Raw genomic sequence first — 26,015 nt, 5'->3', positions numbered from 1 at the left:
CATAGCAAAAGCGGCAATGCGAAATAAAAGGCAGAATCTGTCAAAAACAGAACAGTTCGTAAAGATGAATCTGGCAGGGGCACTTAACTTGCTCAAATGGAAAAACTCAAAACTAATGAAATTTGCGTACATATCTGGGGATCACGCTCGTAAATTTACAGATTTTTTTGATTTTTTTACAGGGAGCTCTGCGAGAATTCGTGACAGACAGCAATGTTGTTTCTGCGCAGCAATCCCAAATATAGTATCAACTTTTAGCATAGAAACTTTACTTGGCACAAAAACATGATAAGGAGAGGTTGCTACAGTAGTAAACAACTTCGAAGACTCAACAATACAGTAAATAAAATGAAACATGGGTTATCTCCCAAGAAGTGCTTTCTTTATAGCCATTAAGATGGGCTCAGTAATTTCAATGATATCTCTCAAGAAATAAGAGTTGAAGCAAAAGAGAGCTTCAAGAAGCAAATTCAAAACACATTTAAGCCTAACCGACTTCCTATGAAAAGGAATCTTGTACACAAATAAATTCATGAACAAAGTGACAAGCATAGAAAGATAAAACACGAGTAATTTCAAGATTCTCAACATAAAGAGGGGAAACTTAATATTATTAAGATGCATATAACCATGTTTCCCTCTCTCATAATAACTTTCAGTAGCATCATGAACAAACTCAACAATATAACTATCACATACAACATTCTTGTCATGAGCTACATGCATAAAATTATTACTCTCCACATAAGCATAATCAATTTTATTAGTTGTAGTGGGAGCAAATTCAATAAAATAGCTATCATTATTATTCTCATCACCATAATCATCATATATAGGAGGCATATTGTAATCATAATTAATTTTCTCCTCAATAGTAGGTGGACTGAAAATATCATATTCATCATTGCAAACATCATATATAGGAGGTAAAGTATCATCAAAGTAAATTTTCTCCTCCATGCTTGGGGGACTAAAAATATCACAACCAGCTTCCCCAAGCTTTAATTCTTCCATAGCTTTAGCAATAATGGTGTTCAAAGAGTTCATGCTAATAACATTGCTACAACTATTTTGCAAACAAAGTTCCATGGGTTTTTTAATTTTCTCTTCAAACACATCATGTCCTAATTCAAGATATAGTTCATAAAGATCTCTAATTTTTTTGTTGTTTTACATTAAGCCTAACTAGTGAAAATAAAAACAAGTACAGGACTAGACATGATAACAAAATAAATTAAATGCAAGTAATTAATTTTTTGTGTTTTTGATATGAGAAAGCAAACAAGGCAGAAAATAAAATAAAGTAAAGCAAGACAAAAACAAAGTAAAGAGATTGGATATGGAGACTCCCCTTGCAGCGTGTCTTGATCTCCCCGGCAACGGCGCCAGAAATTTAGCTTGATGCGCGTAGATGTACACGTCCGTTGGGACCCCAAGTGGAAGGTATGATGCGCACAGCAGCAAGTTTCCCTCAGTATGAAACCAAGGTTATCGAACCAGTAGGTGCCAAGAAGCACGTGAAGGTTGTTGGTGGAGGAGTGTAGTGCGGCGCAACACCAGTGAAACCGGCGCCAACGTGGAACCTACACAACACAATCAAAGTACTTTGCCCCAACGTAACAGTGAGGTTGTCAATCTCACCGGCTTGCTGAAAACAAAGGATTAAGCATATCGAGTGGAAGATGGTGTTTGTTTGCAAAGAACTGTAAAAGCAGTAGAATGTATTCAGATGTAAAAGAATGGACCGGGGTCCACAGTTCACTAGTGGTGTCTCTCCAATAAGATAACTAGCATGCTGGGTGAACAAATTACAGGCGGGTAATTGACAAATAAAGATTCAATACATATCAACGATGATTACTATGTGATTTAATCAGGGCATTACGACAAAGTACATAGACCGCTATCCAGCATGCATCTATGCCTAAATAATCCACCTTCAGGTTATCATCCGAACCCCTTCCGGTATTAAGTTGTAAACAACAGATAATTGCATTAAGTATGGTGCGTAATGTAATCAACACAAATATCCTTAGACAAAGCATCAATGTTTTATCCCTAGTAGCAACAGCACATCCACAACCTTAGAACTTTCATCCTTGTCCCAGATTCAATGGAGGCATGAACCCACTATCGAGCATAATTACTCCCTCTTGGAGTTACAAGTATCAACTTGGCCAGAGCCTCTACTAGCAACGGAGAGCATGCAAGAACATAAACAACACATATATGATAGATTGATAATCAACTTAACATAGTATTCCATATTCATCGGATCCCGCCAAACACAACATGTAGCATTACAAATAGATGATCTTGATCATGTTAGGCAGCTCACAAGATCTATAACAATGAAAGCACAAGCGGAGAAGACAACCATCTAGCTACTGCTATGGACCCATAGTCCAAGGATGAACTACTCACGCATCAATCCGGAGGCGGGCATGATGATGTAGAGCCCCTCCGGTGATGATTCCCCTCTCCGGCAGGGTGCCGGAGGCGATCTCCTGAATCCCCCGAGATGGGATTGGCGGCGGCGGCCTCTCAGTAATGTTTTCCGTATCGTGGCTCTCGGTACAGGGGGTTTCGCGACGAAGGCTATTTGTAGGCGGAAGGGTAGGTCAGGGGCGTCACGAGGGGCCCACACACTAGGCCGGCGCGACCAGGGCTTGGGCCGCGCCGCCCTAGTGTCTGGCCACCTCGTGGCCCCACTTCGTCTCCCTTTCGGTCTTCTGGAAGCTTCGTGTAAAAATAGGCCCCTGAGCGTTGATTTCGTCCAATTCCGAGAATATTTCCTTACTACGATTTCTGAAACCAAAAACAGCAGAAAAACAGCAACTGGCACTTCGGCATCTTGTTAATAGGTTAGTGCCGGAAAATGTATAATAATGTTGTAAAGTATGTGTCAACACCCGGATTTTTAAGTCCGGATGCCTATTATATCATTCATCGCAATCCCAGGAATATTGTTGTTGCGAGATATAATAGCTAAGTATCACAGTCATCATTTATTACAACTCATAAAGTCTTACAACTTGAATCACATGATCCATATTACACAATTAGTTGATCTATTGATCAACGAACAAACACAAGTTCAAAGCGGAAGCGTAAAGATAAAGGGACTCTGTAGTCCACAGGCCAACGCTTGACGTCAGAAAGCTCCTAGTTGTCATAGGCGTCCTGCTGGTCATCGTCTTGATAGTTCTGTTCATCTTCATACTCTGGCCATTTGAATAGCCAGGGACAAAGCCGTAAGTACTTTAAGTACTTGCAAACTAACACTAAAGTAAGTGCTTGATACGTCTCCAACGTATCGATAATTTCTTATGTTCCATGCTACTTTATTGATGATACCTACATGTTTTATGCACATTATATGTCATATTTATGCATTTTCTAGAACTAAACTATTAACAAGATGCCGAAGAGCCGATTCTTTGTTTCTGCTGTTTTTGGTTTCAGAAATCCTAGTAAAGAAATATTCTCGGAATTGGACGAAACTTTCGCCCAGGGTCCTATTTTTGCACGAAGCTTCCAGAAGACCGAAGAGATAACGAAGTGGGGCCACGAGGCAGCCAGGGGCTAGGGCGGCGCGGCCCAAGCCCTGGCCGCGCCGACCTACCCCCTGGGCCCCTCGTGTGGCCCCCCGCGTTGACTCTCCGCCTACTTAAAGCCTCCGTCGCGAAACCCCCAGTACCGAGAGCCACGATACGGAAAACCTTACTGAGACGCCGCCGCCGCGAATCCCATCTCGGGGGATTCAGGAGATCGCCTCCGGCACCCTGCCGGAGAGGGGATTCATCTCCCGGAGGACTCTACACCGCCATGGTCGCCTCCGGAGTGATGAGTGAGTAGTTCACCCCTGGACCATGGGTCCATGGCAGTAGCTAGATGGTCGTCTTCTCCTTGTTGTGCTTCATTGTTGGATCTTGTGAGCTGCCTAACATGATCAAGATCATCTATCTGTAATACTATATGTTGTGTTTGTCGGGATCCGATGGATAGAGAGTACTATGATTATGGTGATTATCAATCTATTGTTTATGTGTTGTTTATGATCTTGCATGCTCTCCGTTATTAGTAGAGGCTCTGGCCAAGTTTTTGCTCTTAACTCCAAGAGGGGGTATTTATGCTCGATAGTGGGTTCATGCCTTCATTGACACCTGGGATCGTGACAGTAGGTTCTAAGGTTGTGATGTGCTGTTGCTGAAAGTGCATGGAGCCCCCATGTGTGGTTTTGGTAATTAATGACAATCCCTATGGACTAATGTTTGCATTGAGTTATATTTGTAGGAGTTGTCCATAGGCAATTCTTGAACCATATGTTGGCTTCAAGGTTGCAATAAGAAGAAATTGATGAAGGATATCAAGTGTCAAGTATGTCTTGAAGATGAAGATGAAGTGAGCCCTCAAGTTACTTCAAGACATCAACATGATGAAGAATGAAGAAATGATGTGGAAGTTCAAGATGAGCCATCTCGAAGAGATCCTTTGCTTGAGTCTTGCCATCCACATGGTGGTCATGGATATGTGAAGATGCGCCGAAGAAGAAGCTCTCCCATGGTGGTTTATGGGGGAGCAATCTACAAGACTTCGTCAAGCAAGCACAAGCAAGAAAGGCGTTCCATCTTGTTGAGGTCAAGATCGTCGTCATCAAGCTCAAGTGGAATGCGCAAGTATAAGGTTTGCTCTTGATAGGGTTTCTTTCTCACCGGTCTCATAGTGTAGTTGGAGACCGGTTTATAGTTTAGTTGCCGTACTATCAAGAGGGCTCTCGAGTGAGTAACTCGATCGTATCATTCGGAGAGAGCTCAAACCTTTGCATCCTTGCATCATCTTTCTTGGTTATTATTTGGATCTTATCCATGTGATGATTTAGAGCTTGTGCTTATTCTCATGACAAGCTCTAGTTCATCAAGGATGGTTTTTGCATGGGCAACTTGTTGCATTTTCAAGATTGGAGATTTTACCGGTATGTCTTTTTGAGATAGGTCAAACCTTTCATCATTTGTTTCTATCCTCCTTTGCTGGACTATGATGTTTCTATGCATATTGTTGTAGAGCTCGTTGTTGTGATTTCAACGAGCCCAAGATCATCGAAATCGGAGTCCGGATGCAAAAGTTATGCCCGTTTGAGTTTTGGTGTTTCTGCAGTTTGCTTTGGCCGGATATTTCGGAAATATCCGGGCCGGATTATCCGGGCCGGATATTTCGGAAATATCCGCCCCCCCCCCGAAATCGGCTAAGGACCTGGGGAATTGCTGCTCAGTATAGGGGCCGGAAATTTGCCCGGATATTGTCCCGGTTTTGTCCCAGGGGCGGATTATCCGGGCCGGACATTTCGGAAATATCCGGCCCCCTCGAAATTGGCTAAGGACCAGACGAAAAGCAGCTCTGGATAGGGGGCGGATATTTGGCCGGATTTTGACCAGGTTTTGTCCCTGAGGCCGGATTATCCGGGGGGGCGGATTATCCGGCCCTCACTTAGGCCGGAATATCCGGCCCTGGTTCTGCCCAACGGCTCGATTCTCTTGGGGGGTATAAATACCCCCCTTCTTCCTCCTTGGGCTGTTGCTTCTTCCACTCTCTCTCTCCTCCATTGTTGTTCTTGAGAAGCTTGCCCTCTCTCTCTATCCCTCCATGATTCTTGCCCCCATTTGAGGGAAAAGAGAGAGGAGATCTAGATCTACATTTCTACCAATCAAATCCATCTCTTTGTGAGTGGAACTCTCTAGATCTTGATCTTGGTGTTCTTTGTGAATTCCTTTGTTCTTCCTCTCTTATTCCCCCAATAGCTTTTGTAGCTTTGTTGGAATTTGAGAGAGAAGGACTTGAGCATCTTTGTGGTGTTCTTGCCATTGCATTTGGTGCATCGGTTTGGGTTCTCCACGGTGATTCGTGGAGGTGAAAGCGAGAAAGTTGTTACTCTTGGGTTCTTGGAACCCTAGACGGATTCTAGGCCTTTGTGGCGGTTTGTTGGGAGCCTCCAATTAAGTTGTGGATGTGTGCCCCAATCTTTGTGTAAGGCCCGGTTTCCGCCTCGAAGGAAATCCCTTAGTGGAACCGTGACCTAGGCCTTTGTGGCGAGGGTCACCGGAGATTTAGGTGAGGCGCCTTCGTGGCGTTCGGTTTGTGGTGTGAGTACCGCATCTTGGGGTGAGGCCTTTGTGGCGTTGGTGTGCATCGAGCAACCACACCTCAAGGTGAGCCTCTTGTGGCGTTCGGGAGCACTAAGCAACCGCACCTCTCCACCGGAGATTAGCACTCGCAAGAGTGTGAACTCCGGGATAAATCATCGTCTCCCGCGTGCCTCGGTTATCTCTATACCCGAGCTCTTTACTTATGCACTTTACCTTGTGATAGCCATCGTGCTTGAAGTTATATATCTTGCTATCACATTGTTGCTTGTATTGCTTAGCATAAGTTTATATATATCTTGCTATCACATAGTTGCTTGTATTGCTTAGAATAAGTTGTTGGTGCACATAGGTGAACAATAGTATATAGGCTTTGGGCTTGACAAAGTAAACGCTAGTTTTATTCCGCATTTGTTAAGCCCATCTCGTAAAAGTTTTAAATCGCCTATTCACCCCCCCCCCTCTAGGCGACATCCGTGTCCTTTCAATTGGTATCAGAGCAAGGTCTCTCATTCTTAGGCTTCACCGCCTTGAGAGTAAAGATGTCGGTTAGGGGATTAGCGCACAATAGCTTGGTTATATTTGATGGCACAAATTATGATCTATGGAAAATTTATGTGCTTAATATTTTGCGGCGTATGTCCCCGGACATGGAGCGATTTCTTGACATGGGCTTTTCTTCTCCTAAGGATCCTCAAAATTTATCTCTTGAGGAGGAGAAAAACTCTTGTCTCGATGCTCTTGCTTCTCATGTGTTTTCCATTGTTGTGAGCAATGTAGTTACTTCTTCAATCATGCCTTTTGGGAGCGCTCATGAATTATGGACAAAGCTTCAAGATAAATATGATGTGTCCAAGATTATTGAGGATGATTGTATTGCTTCCACTTCCGGCCGTGATGAGTTTTCATCTTCTTCCACTTCACCAAAGTGTGGTAAGACACAAGGTAATGATATGGTGAGTGGTGGTGAAAATTGCAATGTTGATATTGAGCTTACTATTGATGATTCTTCATCTCTATCTCATTGCAATGCTTCATCTTTGGACTTAAACACATCTAGCACTAGAAATGATTTACATGCTTGTGTTGATAGTCCTTGCATATCATGTGTAAGTTGCTTGAATAAATCTCATGATGATATGCTTGCTTTGTCTTGTGGCCATGATAAAAATGCTTCTATTTCCTCTAGTTGTTGTGTGACTAACAATGTAGAGGAAACCAAAGATTCTATTGGTCAAGACAAGATCTTGAAAGGAGCCTCAAGTAACTCCTCATCTTTATCTCACGGTTCTCATATATGCCTTATGGCCAAGAGTTCCATGGTATCTCCTACCGTGGAACCTAATATTTCTCGTGGTGATAAGGATGAGGATGAATATGAAGAAGAGGATTGGGTTGTCTCTCTACGCGATAAGGGTAAGAGCGTATTCAAGGTTATTTGCAAAGATAAAATTGCTAGCACTCACTTCTTTGAAATCTTGACTACCGCTATTGAGAGCCAAAAACTTATTTGGATGCATGAGAACACCATTGATAAAAAGGGTGCTCTTGAACGAGAGTATGCCGATGATGTAGCATCATTAAAAAATGAACTTGAAGAAGAACAAACCATCAAGGAAGCTCTTGAGGAGACCTTTGCTCTAGAATTGTCTAGAGAAAAGGAAAACCATGATAGAGCTCTTGAGATGGCAAATGAACTAAAGCTAAAAAATGATAAGCTTGTGTTTGTTAATGCTAAACTCCTTGAGGATTTTGAGCAACTCAAAAAGGGCTCAAGGGTCATTGAGAGTGCGCTCACCAAACTCACCGAGTCGCATGAGCAACTTAAAGCTTCTTATCTAAAAGAGCATGCCAACTTGCCTTCTCCTATTACTACTAATATTGATGCTTGTGGTACTAACTCTACTTCTTGTGAAGCATCTATCTTGAAGGAGAATGTTGAGCTAAGGGCTCAACTTGAGTTGCTAACTTGCAATTATGGGAAATTGGAAGAAAATCATGGAAAGCTTTCTCGCTCCCATGAGGATCTTCTAGCCTCTCATGATAGGCTAAAGTTAGCTCATGAGGCTATCATATTTAAGGCAACACCTTGTGAGCCTCATGTGGATACTAGCACTACTACTCAAAATGCTATATTTCCATGTGCTAGTCCTAATATTTCATCCACTCATAATATTGCTAAATCTTGTGATGAATTATCTTCCTTGCCTTGTTGCTCTAACAATGAAGATTCTACTTCCTCTAGTACTTGTGTTGTTACTAACCATGTAGAGGAAATCAAAGAGCTCAAGGCCCAAGTCACTTCTTTAAAGAATGACTTGGTAAATGGTCATGAAGGGAAATGCAAACTTGACACGATGTTGAGTATGCAACAATCCCCCAATGACAAGAGTGGACTTGGTTTCAAATCCAACAACAAGAACAAGTCCATGAACAACAACAAGAAGAAGGGCCAAGTACAAGTCAAAGACCCGGCCAAGATTGTTTGCTTCAAGTGCAATATTGAAGGGCACCATGTTAGATCTTGCCCTTTGAAGAAGAAGCAAAAAGGGAAGCGGCCCCAAGCTCAAACTCATATTCAACCTCAAGTTGAAGAAATGCCACTTCCCAAGAAGAAACAAGCCAATGCTCCCATTGTGGAGAAACCTAGTGAGAAGAAGGAGAAGAAAAGAACTTGCTACATATGCCGTGAGAAGGGCCACATCTCCTCCTTGTGCACTATTGGTACCTCATCCAACTCTATCACCATTGATGATGTTTATTCTCTTCGTAAGGATGAGGGTGGCAATGTGTTTGCCAAATTTGTTGGTGCTCAAAGTGGTGTCAAGAAAAGAACCATTTGGGTTGCCAAGCCTATTGTGACTAACCTCTTAGGACCCAACTTAGTTGGGGACCAACAATCCAAAATTTGATCAATAGGTGCTTGTTGGAGGGCATTGGAGACTTGGCTACATCATGAAGAATTAAGGGATCTTCATCATTTATATTATCTCAAGCCAAGTCTTCTGATTATCTTGCTACTATCATATATCCAATGTTCCTCCTTGCGGTAACATGTTCTCAACTCATTTATATTGAAAGTTACTCGCCCCTTTGCATGTGTTAGTTTTGTTCCTAGCATGTGTTTGTATATGTTGTGCTTCCTACTTGATTTTCTTGAGAAATCAAGTCTATGTATGTTGGGTTGCACACCATGTATTTGTGTTTGTGTTGGAGCCACTTTGCATCTTGTTGTATCTTATATGGCTCTTATGAGCGATTAATGGACTATCCCATTTTGGGGGAGTGATATTCCTTTGGGAATTTCATGATCCTAACAATGTGTGTACATGAGGAATATCACTTAGAATTGATATTGCAAGATTATCTAGTCTCTATGTGGTATGTCATCTTCATGAGAAATTCAAATTCCAATGTCCATTAATATCTCTAGTTGGATCTTATTTGCCTCTTGTGAAAATAAATTCCTTATCACATTATGGGGGAGTAATAAGCTTTGTGCATATTACAAGCCTAGAAAATGTGAACATTTGAGGTTGTGTCACATAGAATTGATACCGTAAATTATCTCTCTCCTATGTGGCATGTTTGCTCAAACAAGCTCCAATTTGCTTAAATGGCTTCATTGCTAATATCTTTTTGGATCTTATTTGTGAAAGTTCTTCTTGGCATGGTTTTTCACAACGTGTCCCTCAATACCTTTTTGGAAAACCATGTGCTTCAAGTCATACTATTAATTGCTTTGCATGTTGGTATGAATACTATTAATTGCTTTGCATGTTGGTATGAATACTATTAATTGCTTTGCATGTTGGTATGAATACTATTAATTGCCTTGCATGTTGGTATGACTAAATGAAGCTATCAAGAAACTATCTTTGCATGATGGTTAACTCTTATCTTTTACCATATGCTTTGTTCGTTGTAAATATGATCTTATGTATACTTACAAACTACCACCGGGAAATATTTCCTAATACCTCTTGTCCTAGGACAATTGGTAATCAATTATGAGGTAGATATTTATTGATCATATCTACATTGGCTCTTGTATTTATTTTGCCTTATTTATTGCCATGAATTTGTTGTGCTTTGACTCCCATGTGTCTTCCTTACATCTTCTGGATCTAAGTTGTCTATTCAAACTTTCTTAGCATTGTTAGAAGATATAGGTAGCGTGATGATCCTAGTTTTGTGCATTTTGTATTCATATAAAAAAATCCTTGATAATGCACCAAACTTGGGGGAGCTCTTCTATATTATTATAATGCTTAACATCTCTTGATCTTTATCAAAAATTGGGTTTTGGGAGACATAAAATTTTCTTTTTGGTACTTTGTGCCATCATAAAAAATGTCGAGGGTTTGGTTTATTTGTTGGAACCTTGCTCTCTTGGGAGTTGGTTATCTCATTCCTTTGTGCTTAGGTTTAATTAGCTTCTTATAATGAGATAAGTCTTTGGAGTCAATCTTGTGTTGATTTGATTCTTTGATATAATTTGGACAACCATTGTCTCTTGGTTTATTTGGTGTTTTGTCAAAATTGTATCTTCCTTTGGTTCTTGAAAGTATTGTGCATGCATATTTAATATATGTATATCTTATGGCATGTGTCACTTTCTTTGATCCAATATATAGGGTAAACTCCATCAAATCCTAATTTGACTAAGATGTGCATGAAATTCAATTTCATATCTATATGCACATAGAATTGTGGAGTTTGTCCTATATGTTGTAGTGTGTCTAACTACTTCGGACCCAATTAGTTTGGGGACCTTTTTGTACTTACCTTTGTGTTAGGTACAATGGATATGCATTGGATGCTTGTCTCACTCTTGGGGAGAAGTGGTGACTCAATGGTAACTCGAGGCAAGCTAGGATGGTCAACGAACACATATCTACTACATCCACACCAATGCTATCTTGGTAACAAGTATCTTCTCATGCATACTTTTCTTGTATCCAACCTTATGGTTGCATCTTGGCATGAATCTCTTGATTTGCAAATATTGTGCTTCTTGCAAAAGTCTTAACGAAACCTCTTTATTGCAAATGTGAGTAATTTGAGATGAGTACATATGTTGGGAAGTATATAAAATCATGCTCATGATTCACCCATCCCATCTATGCCTATCTAGCAATTTTATTGCATATCAATTCCTCAAGCCTCTCACATGTGCAATATCGATTAAAGTGCAAATTGAGTTATTTCTTTTAGTATCCTCGTTTGTGATACTTGTTGCCTTTCTCAAATGCATCCCAACTATCTTCTATCCCTTGTTGATATTTGTGATGTATTTTAGATGTTTGTGGTTGAAGTTCATGAATGTACAATAAGACAAAATTGAGCCTTTGGCCATGCCATTAAGCAAAAAATTCTTATTGGTATATTGCATGACTTCATTTTGGGATATCATACTATATTTCTTGAGTATCCATTTTGTGTGTACATGTTTCTTTGTGGATAAATATCTTTGTGATATTGCTCACTTAGAGAAACTTATACACATAAGAGATGATACATCTCCTTTTGATATCTTATTTATTCTTTGCATGTTGATTGGTCATGCTAAGCAATATAATTCATTGAAGACTATGATGATGCTTTTTGCTCATCCTTGCAATAGTCTTATAATATGCTTTATCATGCCTTTCACATATCCTCTTGGTTGAGCCTTTTATTATGGTGCCTCCTACTTGTTGCTCAACCATTTGTTTGTTGCAAGTGTTAAGCTTAATTTTCTATCTATGATCTATTGCAAATGTTTGTATTTTAAATGGTAATGAGGGAGTGAGGATTCCATGTTATGCATATTGTATTCAAATACAACATTTTAATTTATGCATGTACCTTGGGGAGCTTCCTCATTTAATTTAGAGCACTATCTTTTGGTGATCATTAGAGTTTGATTCACTTGGTATATTTTGTTTTTGAATGATATTATGGGAGTGATGATTCCATGTTTGTGCACTTTATACTCCAATGCAAATTGTCTTGTTTTGTGCACAAACCTTGGGGAGCTTCCTCATATTAGTTAGAGCAATCTTCTTGATCTTATCATAATATCTTTCTTTCTTTTGGTATCTTCTTTGTGGTTCATTTGGTTGCTTGCTTCATTTGTTGAAGCTTCTTGACGTTGTTATCTTTTTGCAACCTTTGATCCTATCTATGGTGTGACTCCTTCCGAATATTCGTAATTGGATATGTGCATTTGATTCCACTCAAATTATGAGAAATGCACACGCTATGGAGGATCTCTCACTATATTGGCCTTCTAAATTTTTCACCCATTTCGGCAATTGGTGCCAATGGGGGAGAAGTTTGGAGGGTTTAAGGGAATTTGGTTATGTCTTTGCTTTGTGCTCAAGCATGTGCCTTTATTGCATTGCATCTTGTTGCTTTGCATAGTTGAATATTTAGAGGAAACTCCACTAGGCTTTGAATGCCAACATATGCAATGAAAGTCAAGATCATTCACACATGCATATATTATGGGGGAGTTTGCTCTATATATTCAACTTATTTGTTACTTAAATTCCTTATATAAACCCTCTCAAAGAGATTGTCATCAATTACCAAAATGGGGGAGATTGAAAGTGCATGGAGCCCCCATGTGTGGTTTTGGTAATTAATGACAATCCCTATGGACTAATGTTTGCATTGAGTTATATTTGTAGGAGTTGTCCATAGGCAATTCTTGAACCATATGTTGGCTTCAAGGTTGCAATAAGAAGAAATTGATGAAGGATATCAAGTGTCAAGTATGTCTTGAAGATGAAGATGAAGTGAGCCCTCAAGTTACTTCAAGACATCAACATGATGAAGAATGAAGAAATGATGTGGAAGTTCAAGATGAGCCATCTCGAAGAGATCCTTTGCTTGAGTCTTGCCATCCACATGGTGGTCATGGATATGTGAAGATGCGCCGAAGAAGAAGCTCTCCCATGGTGGTTTATGGGGGAGCAATCTACAAGACTTCGTCAAGCAAGCACAAGCAAGAAAGGCGTTCCATCTTGTTGAGGTCAAGATCGTCGTCATCAAGCTCAAGTGGAATGCGCAAGTATAAGGTTTGCTCTTGATAGGGTTTCTTTCTCACCGGTCTCATAGTGTAGTTGGAGACCGGTTTATAGTTTAGTTGCCGTACTATCAAGAGGGCTCTCGAGTGAGTAACTCGATCGTATCATTCGGAGAGAGCTCAAACCTTTGCATCCTTGCATCATCTTTCTTGGTTATTATTTGGATCTTATCCATGTGATGATTTAGAGCTTGTGCTTATTCTCATGACAAGCTCTAGTTCATCAAGGATGGTTTTTGCATGGGCAACTTGTTGCATTTTCAAGATTGGAGATTTTACCGGTATGTCTTTTTGAGATAGGTCAAACCTTTCATCATTTGTTTCTATCCTCCTTTGCTGGACTATGATGTTTCTATGCATATTGTTGTAGAGCTCGTTGTTGTGATTTCAACGAGCCCAAGATCATCGAAATCGGAGTCCGGATGCAAAAGTTATGCCCGTTTGAGTTTTGGTGTTTCTGCAGTTTGCTTTGGCCGGATATTTCGGAAATATCCGGGCCGGATTATCCGGGCCGGATATTTCGGAAATATCCGCCCCCCCCCCGAAATCGGCTAAGGACCTGGGGAATTGCTGCTCAGTATAGGGGCCGGAAATTTGCCCGGATATTGTCCCGGTTTTGTCCCAGGGGCGGATTATCCGGGCCGGACATTTCGGAAATATCCGGCCCCCTCGAAATTGGCTAAGGACCAGACGAAAAGCAGCTCTGGATAGGGGGCGGATATTTGGCCGGATTTTGACCAGGTTTTGTCCCTGAGGCCGGATTATCCGGGGGGGCGGATTATCCGGCCCTCACTTAGGCCGGAATATCCGGCCCTGGTTCTGCCCAACGGCTCGATTCTCTTGGGGGGTATAAATACCCCCCTTCTTCCTCCTTGGGTTGTTGCTTCTTCCACTCTCTCTCTCCTCCATTGTTGTTCTTGAGAAGCTTGCCCTCTCTCTCTATCCCTCCATGATTCTTGCCCCCATTTGAGGGAAAAGAGAGAGGAGATCTAGATCTACATTTCTACCAATCAAATCCATCTCTTTGTGAGTGGAACTCTCTAGATCTTGATCTTGGTGTTCTTTGTGAATTCCTTTGTTCTTCCTCTCTTATTCCCCCAATAGCTTTTGTAGCTTTGTTGGAATTTGAGAGAGAAGGACTTGAGCATCTTTGTGGTGTTCTTGCCATTGCATTTGGTGCATCGGTTTGGGTTCTCCACGGTGATTCGTGGAGGTGAAAGCGAGAAAGTTGTTACTCTTGGGTTCTTGGAACCCTAGACGGATTCTAGGCCTTTGTGGCGGTTTGTTGGGAGCCTCCAATTAAGTTGTGGATGTGTGCCCCAATCTTTGTGTAAGGCCCGGTTTCCGCCTCGAAGGAAATCCCTTAGTGGAACCGTGACCTAGGCCTTTGTGGCGAGGGTCACCGGAGATTTAGGTGAGGCGCCTTCGTGGCGTTCGGTTTGTGGTGTGAGTACCGCATCTTGGGGTGAGGCCTTTGTGGCGTTGGTGTGCATCGAGCAACCACACCTCAAGGTGAGCCTCTTGTGGCGTTCGGGAGCACTAAGCAACCGCACCTCTCCACCGGAGATTAGCACTCGCAAGAGTGTGAACTCCGGGATAAATCATCGTCTCCCGCGTGCCTCGGTTATCTCTATACCCGAGCTCTTTACTTATGCACTTTACCTTGTGATAGCCATCGTGCTTGAAGTTATATATCTTGCTATCACATTGTTGCTTGTATTGCTTAGCATAAGTTTATATATATCTTGCTATCACATAGTTGCTTGTATTGCTTAGAATAAGTTGTTGGTGCACATAGGTGAACAATAGTATATAGGCTTTGGGCTTGACAAAGTAAACGCTAGTTTTATTCCGCATTTGTTAAGCCCATCTCGTAAAAGTTTTAAATCGCCTATTCACCCCCCCCCCCCCTCTAGGCGACATCCGTGTCCTTTCAGTTGCCACTAGGGATAAAACATTGATGCTATGTCTAAGGATGTAGTTGTTGATTACATTACGCACCATACTTAATGCAATTGTCTGTTGCTTAGCAACTTAATACTGAATGGGGTTCGGATGATAACCTGAAGGTGGACTTTTTAGGCATAGATGCAGTTGGATGGCGGTCTATGTACTTTGTCGTAATGCCCGGATTAAATCTCACTATATTTATCATATCATGTATATGCATTGTTATGCCTTTCTCTATTTGTCAATTGCCCGACTGTAATTTGTTCACCCAACATGCTTTTATCTTATGGGAGAGACACCTCTAGTGAACTGTGGACCCCGGTCCTATTCTTTACATAGCATACAATCTACTGCAATTGTGTTTACTGTTTTCTTTGCAAACATCTTCCACTCGATACGTTTAATCCTTTGTTACAGCAAGCCGGTGAGATTGACAACCTCACTGTTTCGTTGGGGCAAAGTACTTGGGTTGTGTTGTGCAGGTTCCGCGTTGGCACCGGAATCCCTGGTGTTGCGCCGCATCACATTTCGCGACCATCAACCTTCAACGTGCTTCTTGGCTCCTACTGGTTCGATTAAACCTTGGTTTCTTTCTGAGGGAAAACTTGCTACTGTGCGCATCATACCTTCCTCTTGGGGTTCCCAACGAACGTGTGAGTTACACGCCATCAAGCTCTTTTTCTGGCGCCGTTGCCGGGGAGATCAAGACACGCTGCAAGGGGAGTCTCCACTTCTCAATCTCTTTACTTTGTTTTTGTCTTGCTTTATTTTATTTACTACTTTGTTTGCTGCACCTAAACAAAACACAAAAAAATTAGTTGCTAGTTTTACTTTATTTACTGTCTTGCTCACTATATCAAAAAACACAAAAAAATTAGTTACTTGTCTTTACTTTATTCGCCTTGTTTACTTTTTGCTTATTGCATCATGTTTCCTTTTAATTTCACCACAAAAGACATACCGGTAGGACGTGGGTCCATAGTTGGGAGAAATAATATAGAAGAATTTTTCAATCATGTTAGTATTACTGAAGATTTTGAAGATAGACACTTGGTAGAACTTGCTCCTACCTATGAAATTGCTGCTTTAGTTAGCATGTTGGAAACTAAATTTGTTAATCTCAATCCTATAATCCAACACATGTTTCTTACACTTGGTGATATGGAAGAAGGGGAAAAGAAAGATTTTGTTTTAGAAACTCTTCTTAGAGAATTTGGTTGTTTAGCAAGAGAGGCTAGAAAGGTCTTTGCTAAATTTAATATGCTAGGTTCTCATATTAATTTTGTTGGTCTCCTTGAAAAAATGGACATGGATAGAATAAGGTACACTAATAACATTAATGATGGTGGGGAGATCAAAGCACCAATACCATGTAAACTCCTAGCTATGAATGATGCACTAGAAAATAACTATGCTTGGCTTGTTCCTGAAAATTTGTTCGATGAGAGTAGCAAGCCTAAGACTAATGAAAAGGGAGACGCTAAAACTTATATATCAAACATACTATGCTTGGTTGAGAAAACTCCCAACACCCCTGGTAATGATGTTGATGCTTCTACTCTCGATAATACTTGATTTGCATTTTCTGCGCCTAGCTGAAAGGCGTTAAAGAAAAGCGCTTATGGGAGACAACCCATGTTTTTACCTACAGCAATTTTTTGTTTTGTTGAGTCTTGGAAGTTGTTTACTACTGTAGCAACCTCTCCTTATCATGTTTTTGTGCCAAGTAAAGTTTCTATGTCAAAGTTGATGTTATATTTGGGATCGCTGCGCAGAAACAGCATTGCTGTCTGTCACGAATCTGGGCACAGTCCTCTGTAGAAAATTCGAAAAAATCTGCCAATTTACGAGCGTGATCCTCAGATATGCACGCAACTTTCATTAGTTTTGAGTTTTTCCATTTGAGCAAGTCTGGTGCCAGCTTTAAATTCGTCTTTACGGACTGTTCTGTTTTTGACAGATTCTGCCTTTTATTTCGCATTGCCTCTTTTGCTATGTTGGATTTATTTCTTTGATCCATTAATGTCCAGTAGCACTATGCAATGTCCAGAAGTGAAAATAATGATTGTGTCACCTCTGAATGTGTGAATTATTAATTGTGCACTAACCCTCTAATGAGTTTGCTTGAAGTTTGGTATGAAGGAAGTTTTCAAGGGTCAAGAGAGGAGAATGATATACTATGATCAAGAAGAGTGAAAGCTCTAAGCTTGGGGATGCCCCCGTGGTTCACCCCTGCATATTTTAAGAAGACTCAAGCGTCTAAGCTTGGGGATGCCCAAGGCATCCCCTTCTTCATCGACAACATCATCAGGTTCCTCCCCTGAAACTATATTTTTATTCAATCACATCTTGTGTTCTTTACTTGGAGCGTCGGTTTGCTTTTGTTTTTGTTTTTGTTTGAATAAGATGGATCCTAGCATTCACTTTGTGGGAGAGAGACACGCTCCGCTGTTGCATATGGACACATGTGTCCTTAGGCTTTACTCATAATGTTCAAGGCGAAGTTTCTTCTTCGTTAAATTGTTATATGGTTGGAATTGGAAAATGCTACATGTAGTAATTCTAAAATGTCTTGGATAATGTGATACTTGGCAATTGTTGTGCTCATGCTTAAGCTCTTGCATCATATGCTTTGTACCCATTAATGAAGAAATACATAGAGCTTGCTAGAATTTGATTTGCATATTTGGTCTCTCTAAGGTCTAGATAATATCTAGTATTGAGTTTTGAACAACAAGGAAGACGGTGTAGAGTCTTATAATGTTTACAATATGTCTTTTATGTGAGTTTTGCTGCACTTGTTCATCCTTGAGTTTGCTTCAAATAACCTTGCTAGCCTAAACCTTGTATCGAGAGGGAATACTTCTCATGCATCCAAAATCCTTGAGCCAACCACTATGTCATTTGTGTCCACCATACCTACCTACTACATGGTATTTCTCCTCCATTCCAAAGTAAATTGCTTGAGTGCTACCTTTAAAATTCCATCATCCACCTTTGCAATATATATCTCATGGGACAAAATAGCCTTAAAAACTATCGTAGTATTGAATATGTACTTATGCACTTTATCTTTTATTAAGTTGCTTGTTGTGCGATAACCATGCTTCTGGGGAACGCCATCAACTATTGTTGAATATCATGTGAGTTGCTATGCATGTCCGTCTTGTCTGAAGGATCTATCATTTTAGTGGTTGGAGCATGCAAAATTGTTAGAGAAGAACATTGGGCCGCTAACTAAAGCCATGAACCATGGTTGAAGTTTCAGTTTTGGACATATATCCTCAATCTCATATGAGAACAATAATCATTGCTACATGCTTATGCATTTAAGAGGAGTCCATTATCTGTTGTCCATGTTGTCCCGGTATGGATGTCTAAGTTGAGAATAATCAAAAGCGAGAAATCCAAAATGCGAGCTTTCTCCTTAGACCTTTGTACAGGCGGCATGGAGGTACCCCTTTGTGACACTTGGTTGAAACATGGCATGCAAAGATCCGGTAGTCCAAGCTAAGTAGGACGAGGTGCGGGCACTATTAGTATACTATGCATGAGGCTTGCAACTTGTAAGATATAATTTACATAACTCATATGCTTTATTACTACCGTTGACAAAATTGTTTCATGTTTTCAAAATAAAAGCTCTAGCACAAATACAGCAATCGATGCTTTCCTTTTGAAGGACCATTCTTTTACTTTTACTGTTGAGTCAGTTTACCTATCTCCTTCCACCTTAAGAAGCAAACACTTGTGTGAACTGTGCATTGATTCCTACATACTTGCATATTGCACTTGTTATATTACTTTATGTTGACAATATCCATGAGATATACATGTTATAAGTTGAAAGCAACTGCTGAAACTTAATCTTCTTTTGTGTTGCTTCAACACCTTTACTTTGATTTATTGCTTTATGAGTTAACTCTTATGCAAGACTTATTGATGCTTGTCTTGAAGTACTATTCATGAAAAGTCTTTGTCATATGATTCACTTGTTTACTCATGTCATTACCTTTGTTTTGATCGCTGCATTCATTACATATGTTTACAAATAGTATGATCAAGATTATGATGGCATGTCACTTCAGAAATTATCTTTGTTATCGTTTTACCTGCTCGGGACGAGCAGAACTAAGCTTGGGGATGCTGATACGTCTCCAACGTATCGATAATTTCTTATGTTCCATGCTACTTTATTGATGATACCTACATGTTTTATGCACATTATATGTCATATTTATGCATTTTCTGGAACTAACCTATTAACAAGATGCCGAAGAGCCGATTCTTGTTTTCTGCTGTTTTTGGTTTCAGAAATCCTAGTAAAGAAATATTCTCGGAATTGGACGAAACTTTCGCCCAGGGTCCTATTTTTGCACGAAGCTTCCAGAAGACCGAAGAGATAACGAAGTGGGGCCACGAGGCAGCCAGGGGCTAGGGCGGCGCGGCCCAAGCCCTGGCCGCGCCGACCTACCCCCTGGGCCCCTCGTGTGGCCCCCCGCGTTGACTCTCCGCCTACTTAAAGCCTCCGTCGCGAAACCCCCAGTACCGAGAGCCACGATATGGAAAACCTTACTGAGACGCCGCCGCCGCGAATCCCATCTCGGGGGATTCAGGAGATCGCCTCCGGCACCCTGCCGGAGAGGGGATTCATCTCCCGGAGGACTCTACACCGCCATGGTCGCCTCCGGAGTGATGAGTGAGTAGTTCACCCCTGGACCATGGGTCCATGGCAGTAGCTAGATGGTCGTCTTCTCCTTGTTGTGCTTCATTGTTGGATCTTGTGAGCTGCCTAACATGATCAAGATCATCTATCTGTAATACTATATGTTGTGTTTGTCGGGATCCGATGGATAGAGAGTACTATGATTATGGTGATTATCAATCTATTGTTTATGTGTTGTTTATGATCTTGCATGCTCTCCGTTATTAGTAGAGGCTCTGGCCAAGTTTTTGCTCTTAACTCCAAGAGGGGGTATTTATGCTCGATAGTGGGTTCATGCCTTCATTGACACAGGGATCGTGTGATGTAGGTTCTAAGGTTGTGATGTGCTGTTGCCACTAGGGATAAAACATTGATGCTATGTCTAAGGATGTAGTTGTTGATTACATTACGCACCATACTTAATGCAATTGTCTGTTGCTTAGCAACTTAATACTGAATGGGGTTCGGATGATAACCTGAAGGTGGACTTTTTAGGCATAGATGCAGTTGGATGGCGGTCTATGTACTTTGTCGTAATGCCCGGATTAAATCTCACTATATTTATCATATCATGTATATGCATTGTTATGTCTTTCTCTATTTGTCAATTGCCCGACTGTAATTTGTTCACCCAACATGCTTTTATCTTATGGGAGAGACACCTCTAGTGAACTGTGGACCCCGGTCCTATTCTTTACATAGCATACAATCTACTGCAATTGTGTTTACTGTTTTCTTTGCAAACATCTTCCACTCGATACGTTTAATCCTTTGTTACAGCAAGCCGGTGAGATTGACAACCTCACTGTTTCGTTGGGGCAAAGTACTTGGGTTGTGTTGTGCAGGTTCCGCGTTGGCGCCGGAATCCCTGGTGTTGCGCCGCATCACATTTCGCGACCATCAACCTTCAACGTGCTTCTTGGCTCCTACTGGTTCGATTAAACCTTGGTTTCTTTCTGAGGGAAAACTTGCTACTGTGCGCATCATACCTTCCTCTTGGGGTTCCCAACGAACGTGTGAGTTACACGCCATCAGTGCTAACCATTTAAATAAAGATACTAAGCCCTAGTTAATGTGACTAGGCCAAATTTTAGTTCACAACCGTTGGTTCATGTGCTAGCTGACTCAAGTGGGGACATTAGTGTCATTCCCACAACATCATCTGTTGTAAATCAACAAGTCGCAAGGTATTTCATCAATATTTTCAAAATCTGACACCGGAAACTATATGGCCTTTCCAACCGTCCGTAACCGTGGACACGACTATTCGAATAGATTGACACTCTGCAGAGGTTGCACACTTGTGCCACAACATTTGATTACATCCGTCGGAATATCTCCAAATCATCGTAACACAGTACGCGGATCATCAACCCTAACCTTTCACTTACAAACCCTAGTATGAACACCTCTCCCCATGAGCTTGGCCTCCCAGTGAAAACCAACTGTTAACCTGGGAACTGCACAGGGCTTGGCCGTATAATTCACCTCAATCCACATCATTTCTCAACAACGGAGGCAGCCTCAGCATAACCCCTATGATGTGTGTTCAGAGGGAACCCATACTAAGATGTATAAACTTCCAGTTAAGCCCTACCCATAATCAGGTATTGTGGGGGTACTTGAACTTGGAAAGGTATCGCATTCAAACCAATATCAGGTTTTATCAAAAATCACTATCTTCTCTTGTTCACCTTCAACTTCAACTTCATTCAATAGAATGACTGAGTATTCACAAGTTTTCAAATTCAACATATCATAGGTCCCCATCTAGAGTAGTCAAGTTTTAGTATTTTAGCTTTGGCACTAATCATGAGGGGTGCTACATTGCTTTGCTATCTTTGAACTAACTTTGCTACTCTCAGAATCTTGTTCACCTAAGTCAAGTTAATTCAACTCTTTGAAAACAACAAGGAAAACTTGTATGATGTAAGCTTAGGACAGGCTTGTGTAAGAAAGATAAGAATCATGGTGCCTTGCCCAAAAGGGGGCTTTGAACTTTGCAAGAGTATGAGCTTGCCTTGGTAGTTCTCTAGGTTTTCTTCTTCCTCTTCTGGGTAGAATTCTCCTTCCTCTTGGTAATCTCCGGTGCTAGCGTCTAAATTTGAATATGAAGTATAATCACTCAACAAATTCAAAGGCTATACTATGTTCATATTTACTTCTCACAAACTATGCTAAGCACACACATAAAATAATTAGGTGCATTGGTTTTCTTGATTTAAGAAAAATAATTTCCTCTCATTACATATGTAGTTAATAATTTTCCATTTGTTTCTTGAGAAAAATAATTTCCTCTTATTGACATCTTCTTAAGATTTAACTTCCCAATTAATCATACATGAATTCATATTGACCTAAGTCAAACATTCATTTATCATTATTTGAGAAAATGATTTAAATGAGGTAAATCACCTCATACCATTTTATAATTCCCAAATGTTTTAAATCTCCAAATATTCATATAGGAGTGTTTGGACCAGGGGTGCAAACATCTCATGAACCTTTTTGGGACAAGATTTAAATGAAGGGAAATCCTCCATATGATTTTCATAATAATTTTGGGACAATATCACATACTAAACTTAGCCATAGTGTTCATTAATTAATCTAGGGCATGATCATTCAAAGTGACCACACCATTTTCTTGCAGAAACAATTAGTGTAAGTTAATTGTGAGCTATAGGAGTTGGAATTAATTAAATATCTATTTTGGTTGATTTTTAATAATTATTCTAAGGCAGAAAAGTCCTTGTCTTGTTTATTTTTCCATTTTAATTCTATAAAAGATCTAGGGTTCAAACCAGTGGCATTGTGTAGATAAATTCCTAAGCTTTCTAAATATATAAAGTTTGTTAAATTTGGCCAAGCCAAACAGATTCTATGAATTTTCAAAGTTAGGTCCAGTATGGAATTTGAATTGAATTTATTAAACGAGATTTGAATTAAACGGGCTGGCAGGAAACTAACTGGGCCGAAATGGATTATAACGGCCCAAGGCCAGCCCACCACGCATCTGTGCACGCGCGGGCCGCCTGACAGTGGGCTCCACCCGTCAGCGACTTGTAATAGCCGAAGCGGTATGGATCAACAGGGGGCGTTGGATTAGATCGTGATCTAACGGCTCAGGTGTGTCGTCGTCGACGGCGAGAGAGAAGCTCGCCGGCGGCGCAGGTAGGGGGTCGGAGGGCTCACCGTGGCTCCAGCTAGGGTTGGCAGTATGCTCGACGACGTTGTAGATGACGGCGAGGCTCCTGGTAGCAGTGGCGTCGCTTGGGGAGGCCTGGATCGACGGCGATTGCTGCAGAGCTTCTGCGGCAGTGAGGCGTCGACTGGCCTTGCTCCGGCGACGATTGAGGTGGCTACTGGTGCGTTGAGAAGCGGTGGTGAGAGGTGGTCATGGTGGTGTTCTCAGATTGTTGAGGGGAGGTCTCCTTTTATAGGCGCGTGAGGGTGCCGTGGGTGCTGCGGCAAGTCGACAAGGGCGCGGCCGCTCCGGGGGTCTAGGGGGCTAGGCGGCGACGCGGGCGTGTTCACGACGTCATGGCGAGGCTATGAGCGTGAACGGCGCGGCGAGGGGGTGCATAGGGTGGTCGGGTCCTTGCTCGTACTGGCGCGGCCGTGGCGGGCGCGCTCGTCCTCTCCGGCGACCGTGGGCGCTAAGGCATGACGCCAGCTTGTCCGGCGAGCTCCGCGTGGCGAGGAGGGTACCAGGGCGCGCGGAGATGGTCGGGGTACGGCGAGGTACGGCGAACGCCGCGTGGCCGTGTCGCGCGCGTCCGTGCGCCAGTGACGTCGCCCATGCCGCTCGCGGCGTACCTGGAACATACTGGGCGCGCGTCGTCCGGGTCCTGTCGGCGTCCTCGCGATCGACGGCGTGCACGGGCGATCTCAGCAGGGCGTGGGCGACGCGTTGGACACGGTGGCCGTGCAGATGGTGAAGAGAGGATGGGGGAGGCGTGTCGGAGGGCGACGTGGCCGGCATGGCCATGGCCGGCCATGATCTGGTCGTGTCCATGGCGTGTTCTTGCATGAGCTAGGTATAGGGAGGTCCAAGGGACTGGGTTGAGCCAAGAAATGGTCAAGGAGTGGTCTGGTTTGATCAATTTCGAAAAAATGGGGTGATCTTGTTTTTAATAAAAAGTCTCTACTTTGCTTGATCCTATCTCTTGATCCAAGATGAATTTGATATGGTCCCCTTTACAAAAGTTATTCATCTTGTTGTGTACTTGGATGACATGCAAAGATTTGGATTTGTTTAGTTTAGAAATTTTGAAATAGAGAGGCTCAAAGTAGCAACCAGAATATAAAAGTCAAAAATGACCATTATCTCATGTGCTTATATTTTTATTCTTGGCTTTGATTTAATTGGGGTTACTTTGATTCTCAAAGTTGTAATTACTCTTTAATATCATAAAACAAGTATTGGTGAAGATCAAATGGGTCTATGGTCAATTTTACAAATTTGACATGGACCATAGGTTAGGGTTTTAGGGTTTTATGAATATTTGATTTCTTTCTCTTTTTGATGAAGTGGGTTGATGATCATTACTTGATCACTCTAGGGTTTTGGAATTCCTCAAATACACAAGATAACACTCATCATGGCATATCACTCAAAATGCACAAGTCCTATGCAGGGCACTATATGCAATTGAAAAGTTTTTGTTGGTTCTCAATTTTGGTCTCTAAATTTCTTCTTCTCTCTTTTATTGAAATTTGGGGTGTTACAGTATGTGTAAAACACTCAAGTATTGTAATAAAAGTAGCATGGAACATAAGAAATTATAGATACGTTTGAGACGTATCACACCCATATTATCACACCACAAGCATGAAGTTTCATATCTTTGGATTCCAAGTTCTTTCAATAGATACTCAATCCATATAACTTCTGCTGTAGAATTTGCTAGAGATTTATACTCAGCTTCTGTACTTGACCTTGACACTGTTGCCTTTTTCTAGCACTCCAAGAAATCAGATTAGGTCCAAAATATACATCAAAACCTCCTATAGATCTTCTGTCATCTACACAGCCTGCCCAATCTGCATCTGAGAAGGCACTTACCAATGTAGAAGAAGATCTTCTAAAGGTTAGCCCAAGACTCACTGTACCACTGACATACCTCAATATTCTCTTTACAGCTGTCCAGTGTACAGTAGTGGGAGCATGGAGAAACTGGCATACCTTATTGACAGAAAATGCTATATCTGGTCTAGTAAGAGTCAAGTACTGCTTCAGTGACTATCTTCTAGTCCTAGGAGTTCTCCTTCAGTGACAGAAAGCTTTTCTGATGCAGACAATGGAGTGGAAAGTGTCTTGCACCCTTTTAATCCAACTCTGTTGAGCAAATCTGAAGCATATTTTTCTTGGGTTAATGTAATTCCTTGATTAAATTTCTTTACCTCAATTCCCAAGAAGAAGTGAAGGTCACCAAGATCCTTTAGTGCAAAAGCTGAACCAAGATCTTGAAGGAGTGCAGTAATTGCTTTGTTGGAGGAGCTAGTAACAATAATGTCATCAACATATACTAGTACAAAAATGATGATACCTGGCTTATTATAAATAAAGAGTGACGTGTCTGCCTTTGATGCCAAAAAACCAAGTTCTTGTAACTTAGAGCTTAACTTGGAGAACCATGCTCTTGGTGCTTGTTTTAGCCCATAGAGTGACTTGTCAAGCTTACACGATGGAGAAACGCGTTCTTCACATCTAGTTGCCTCAAACTCCATCCTTTTGATACTGAAACAGCTAGAACAAGTCTGATAGTAGCAGCTTTAACAACAGGACTAAAAGTATCTTCATAGTCTATACCATATCGTTGTTTAAAACATTTTGCTACTAATCTAGCCTTATATCTATCAATAGTACCATCAGCTTTCCTTTTAATTCTATTGACCCATTTACAGTCTATTAAGTTATTTCCTTTTTGTGTGGTACTAGATGCCATGTTTTATTTTCAATTAGAGCCTTGTACTCATCATCCATAGCTTGTTTCCAATTTTTATTAGCTAGATCTACTTGTAGATTTTTAGGTTCATCAGAAAAGCATGACATCCCATACCTGACCGTACCATCATTATAAACTTTTGGTCCTGTATTACCTGTTCTTGACCGTGTTCTATATGTTGGCGCTGCAGGCTG

At 41.3% G+C, this 26,015-nt stretch overlaps 1 protein-coding gene across 1 annotated transcript in view; it reads right to left on the bottom strand.

Moving 5' to 3' along the window:
• Positions 1-23,861, bottom strand: part of LOC139831483 (uncharacterized) — a 33,037-nt gene extending 9,176 nt beyond the window's left edge. Inside the window, exon 1 of the mRNA XM_071820768.1 lies at positions 23,701-23,861. Coding sequence (XP_071676869.1) covers positions 23,701-23,861 — 161 coding nt within the window. The remainder of the gene's footprint in view (positions 1-23,700) is intronic.
• Positions 23,862-26,015: the final 2,154 nt, after the last annotated feature.

This window comes from Lolium perenne, chromosome 5, assembly GCF_019359855.2.
Source record: "Lolium perenne isolate Kyuss_39 chromosome 5, Kyuss_2.0, whole genome shotgun sequence".
Classification (NCBI taxonomy): Eukaryota; Viridiplantae; Streptophyta; class Magnoliopsida; order Poales; family Poaceae; genus Lolium; species Lolium perenne.
Note: the sequence above shows the minus strand (reverse complement) of the source record. Positions and strands in the feature narration are given on the sequence as shown.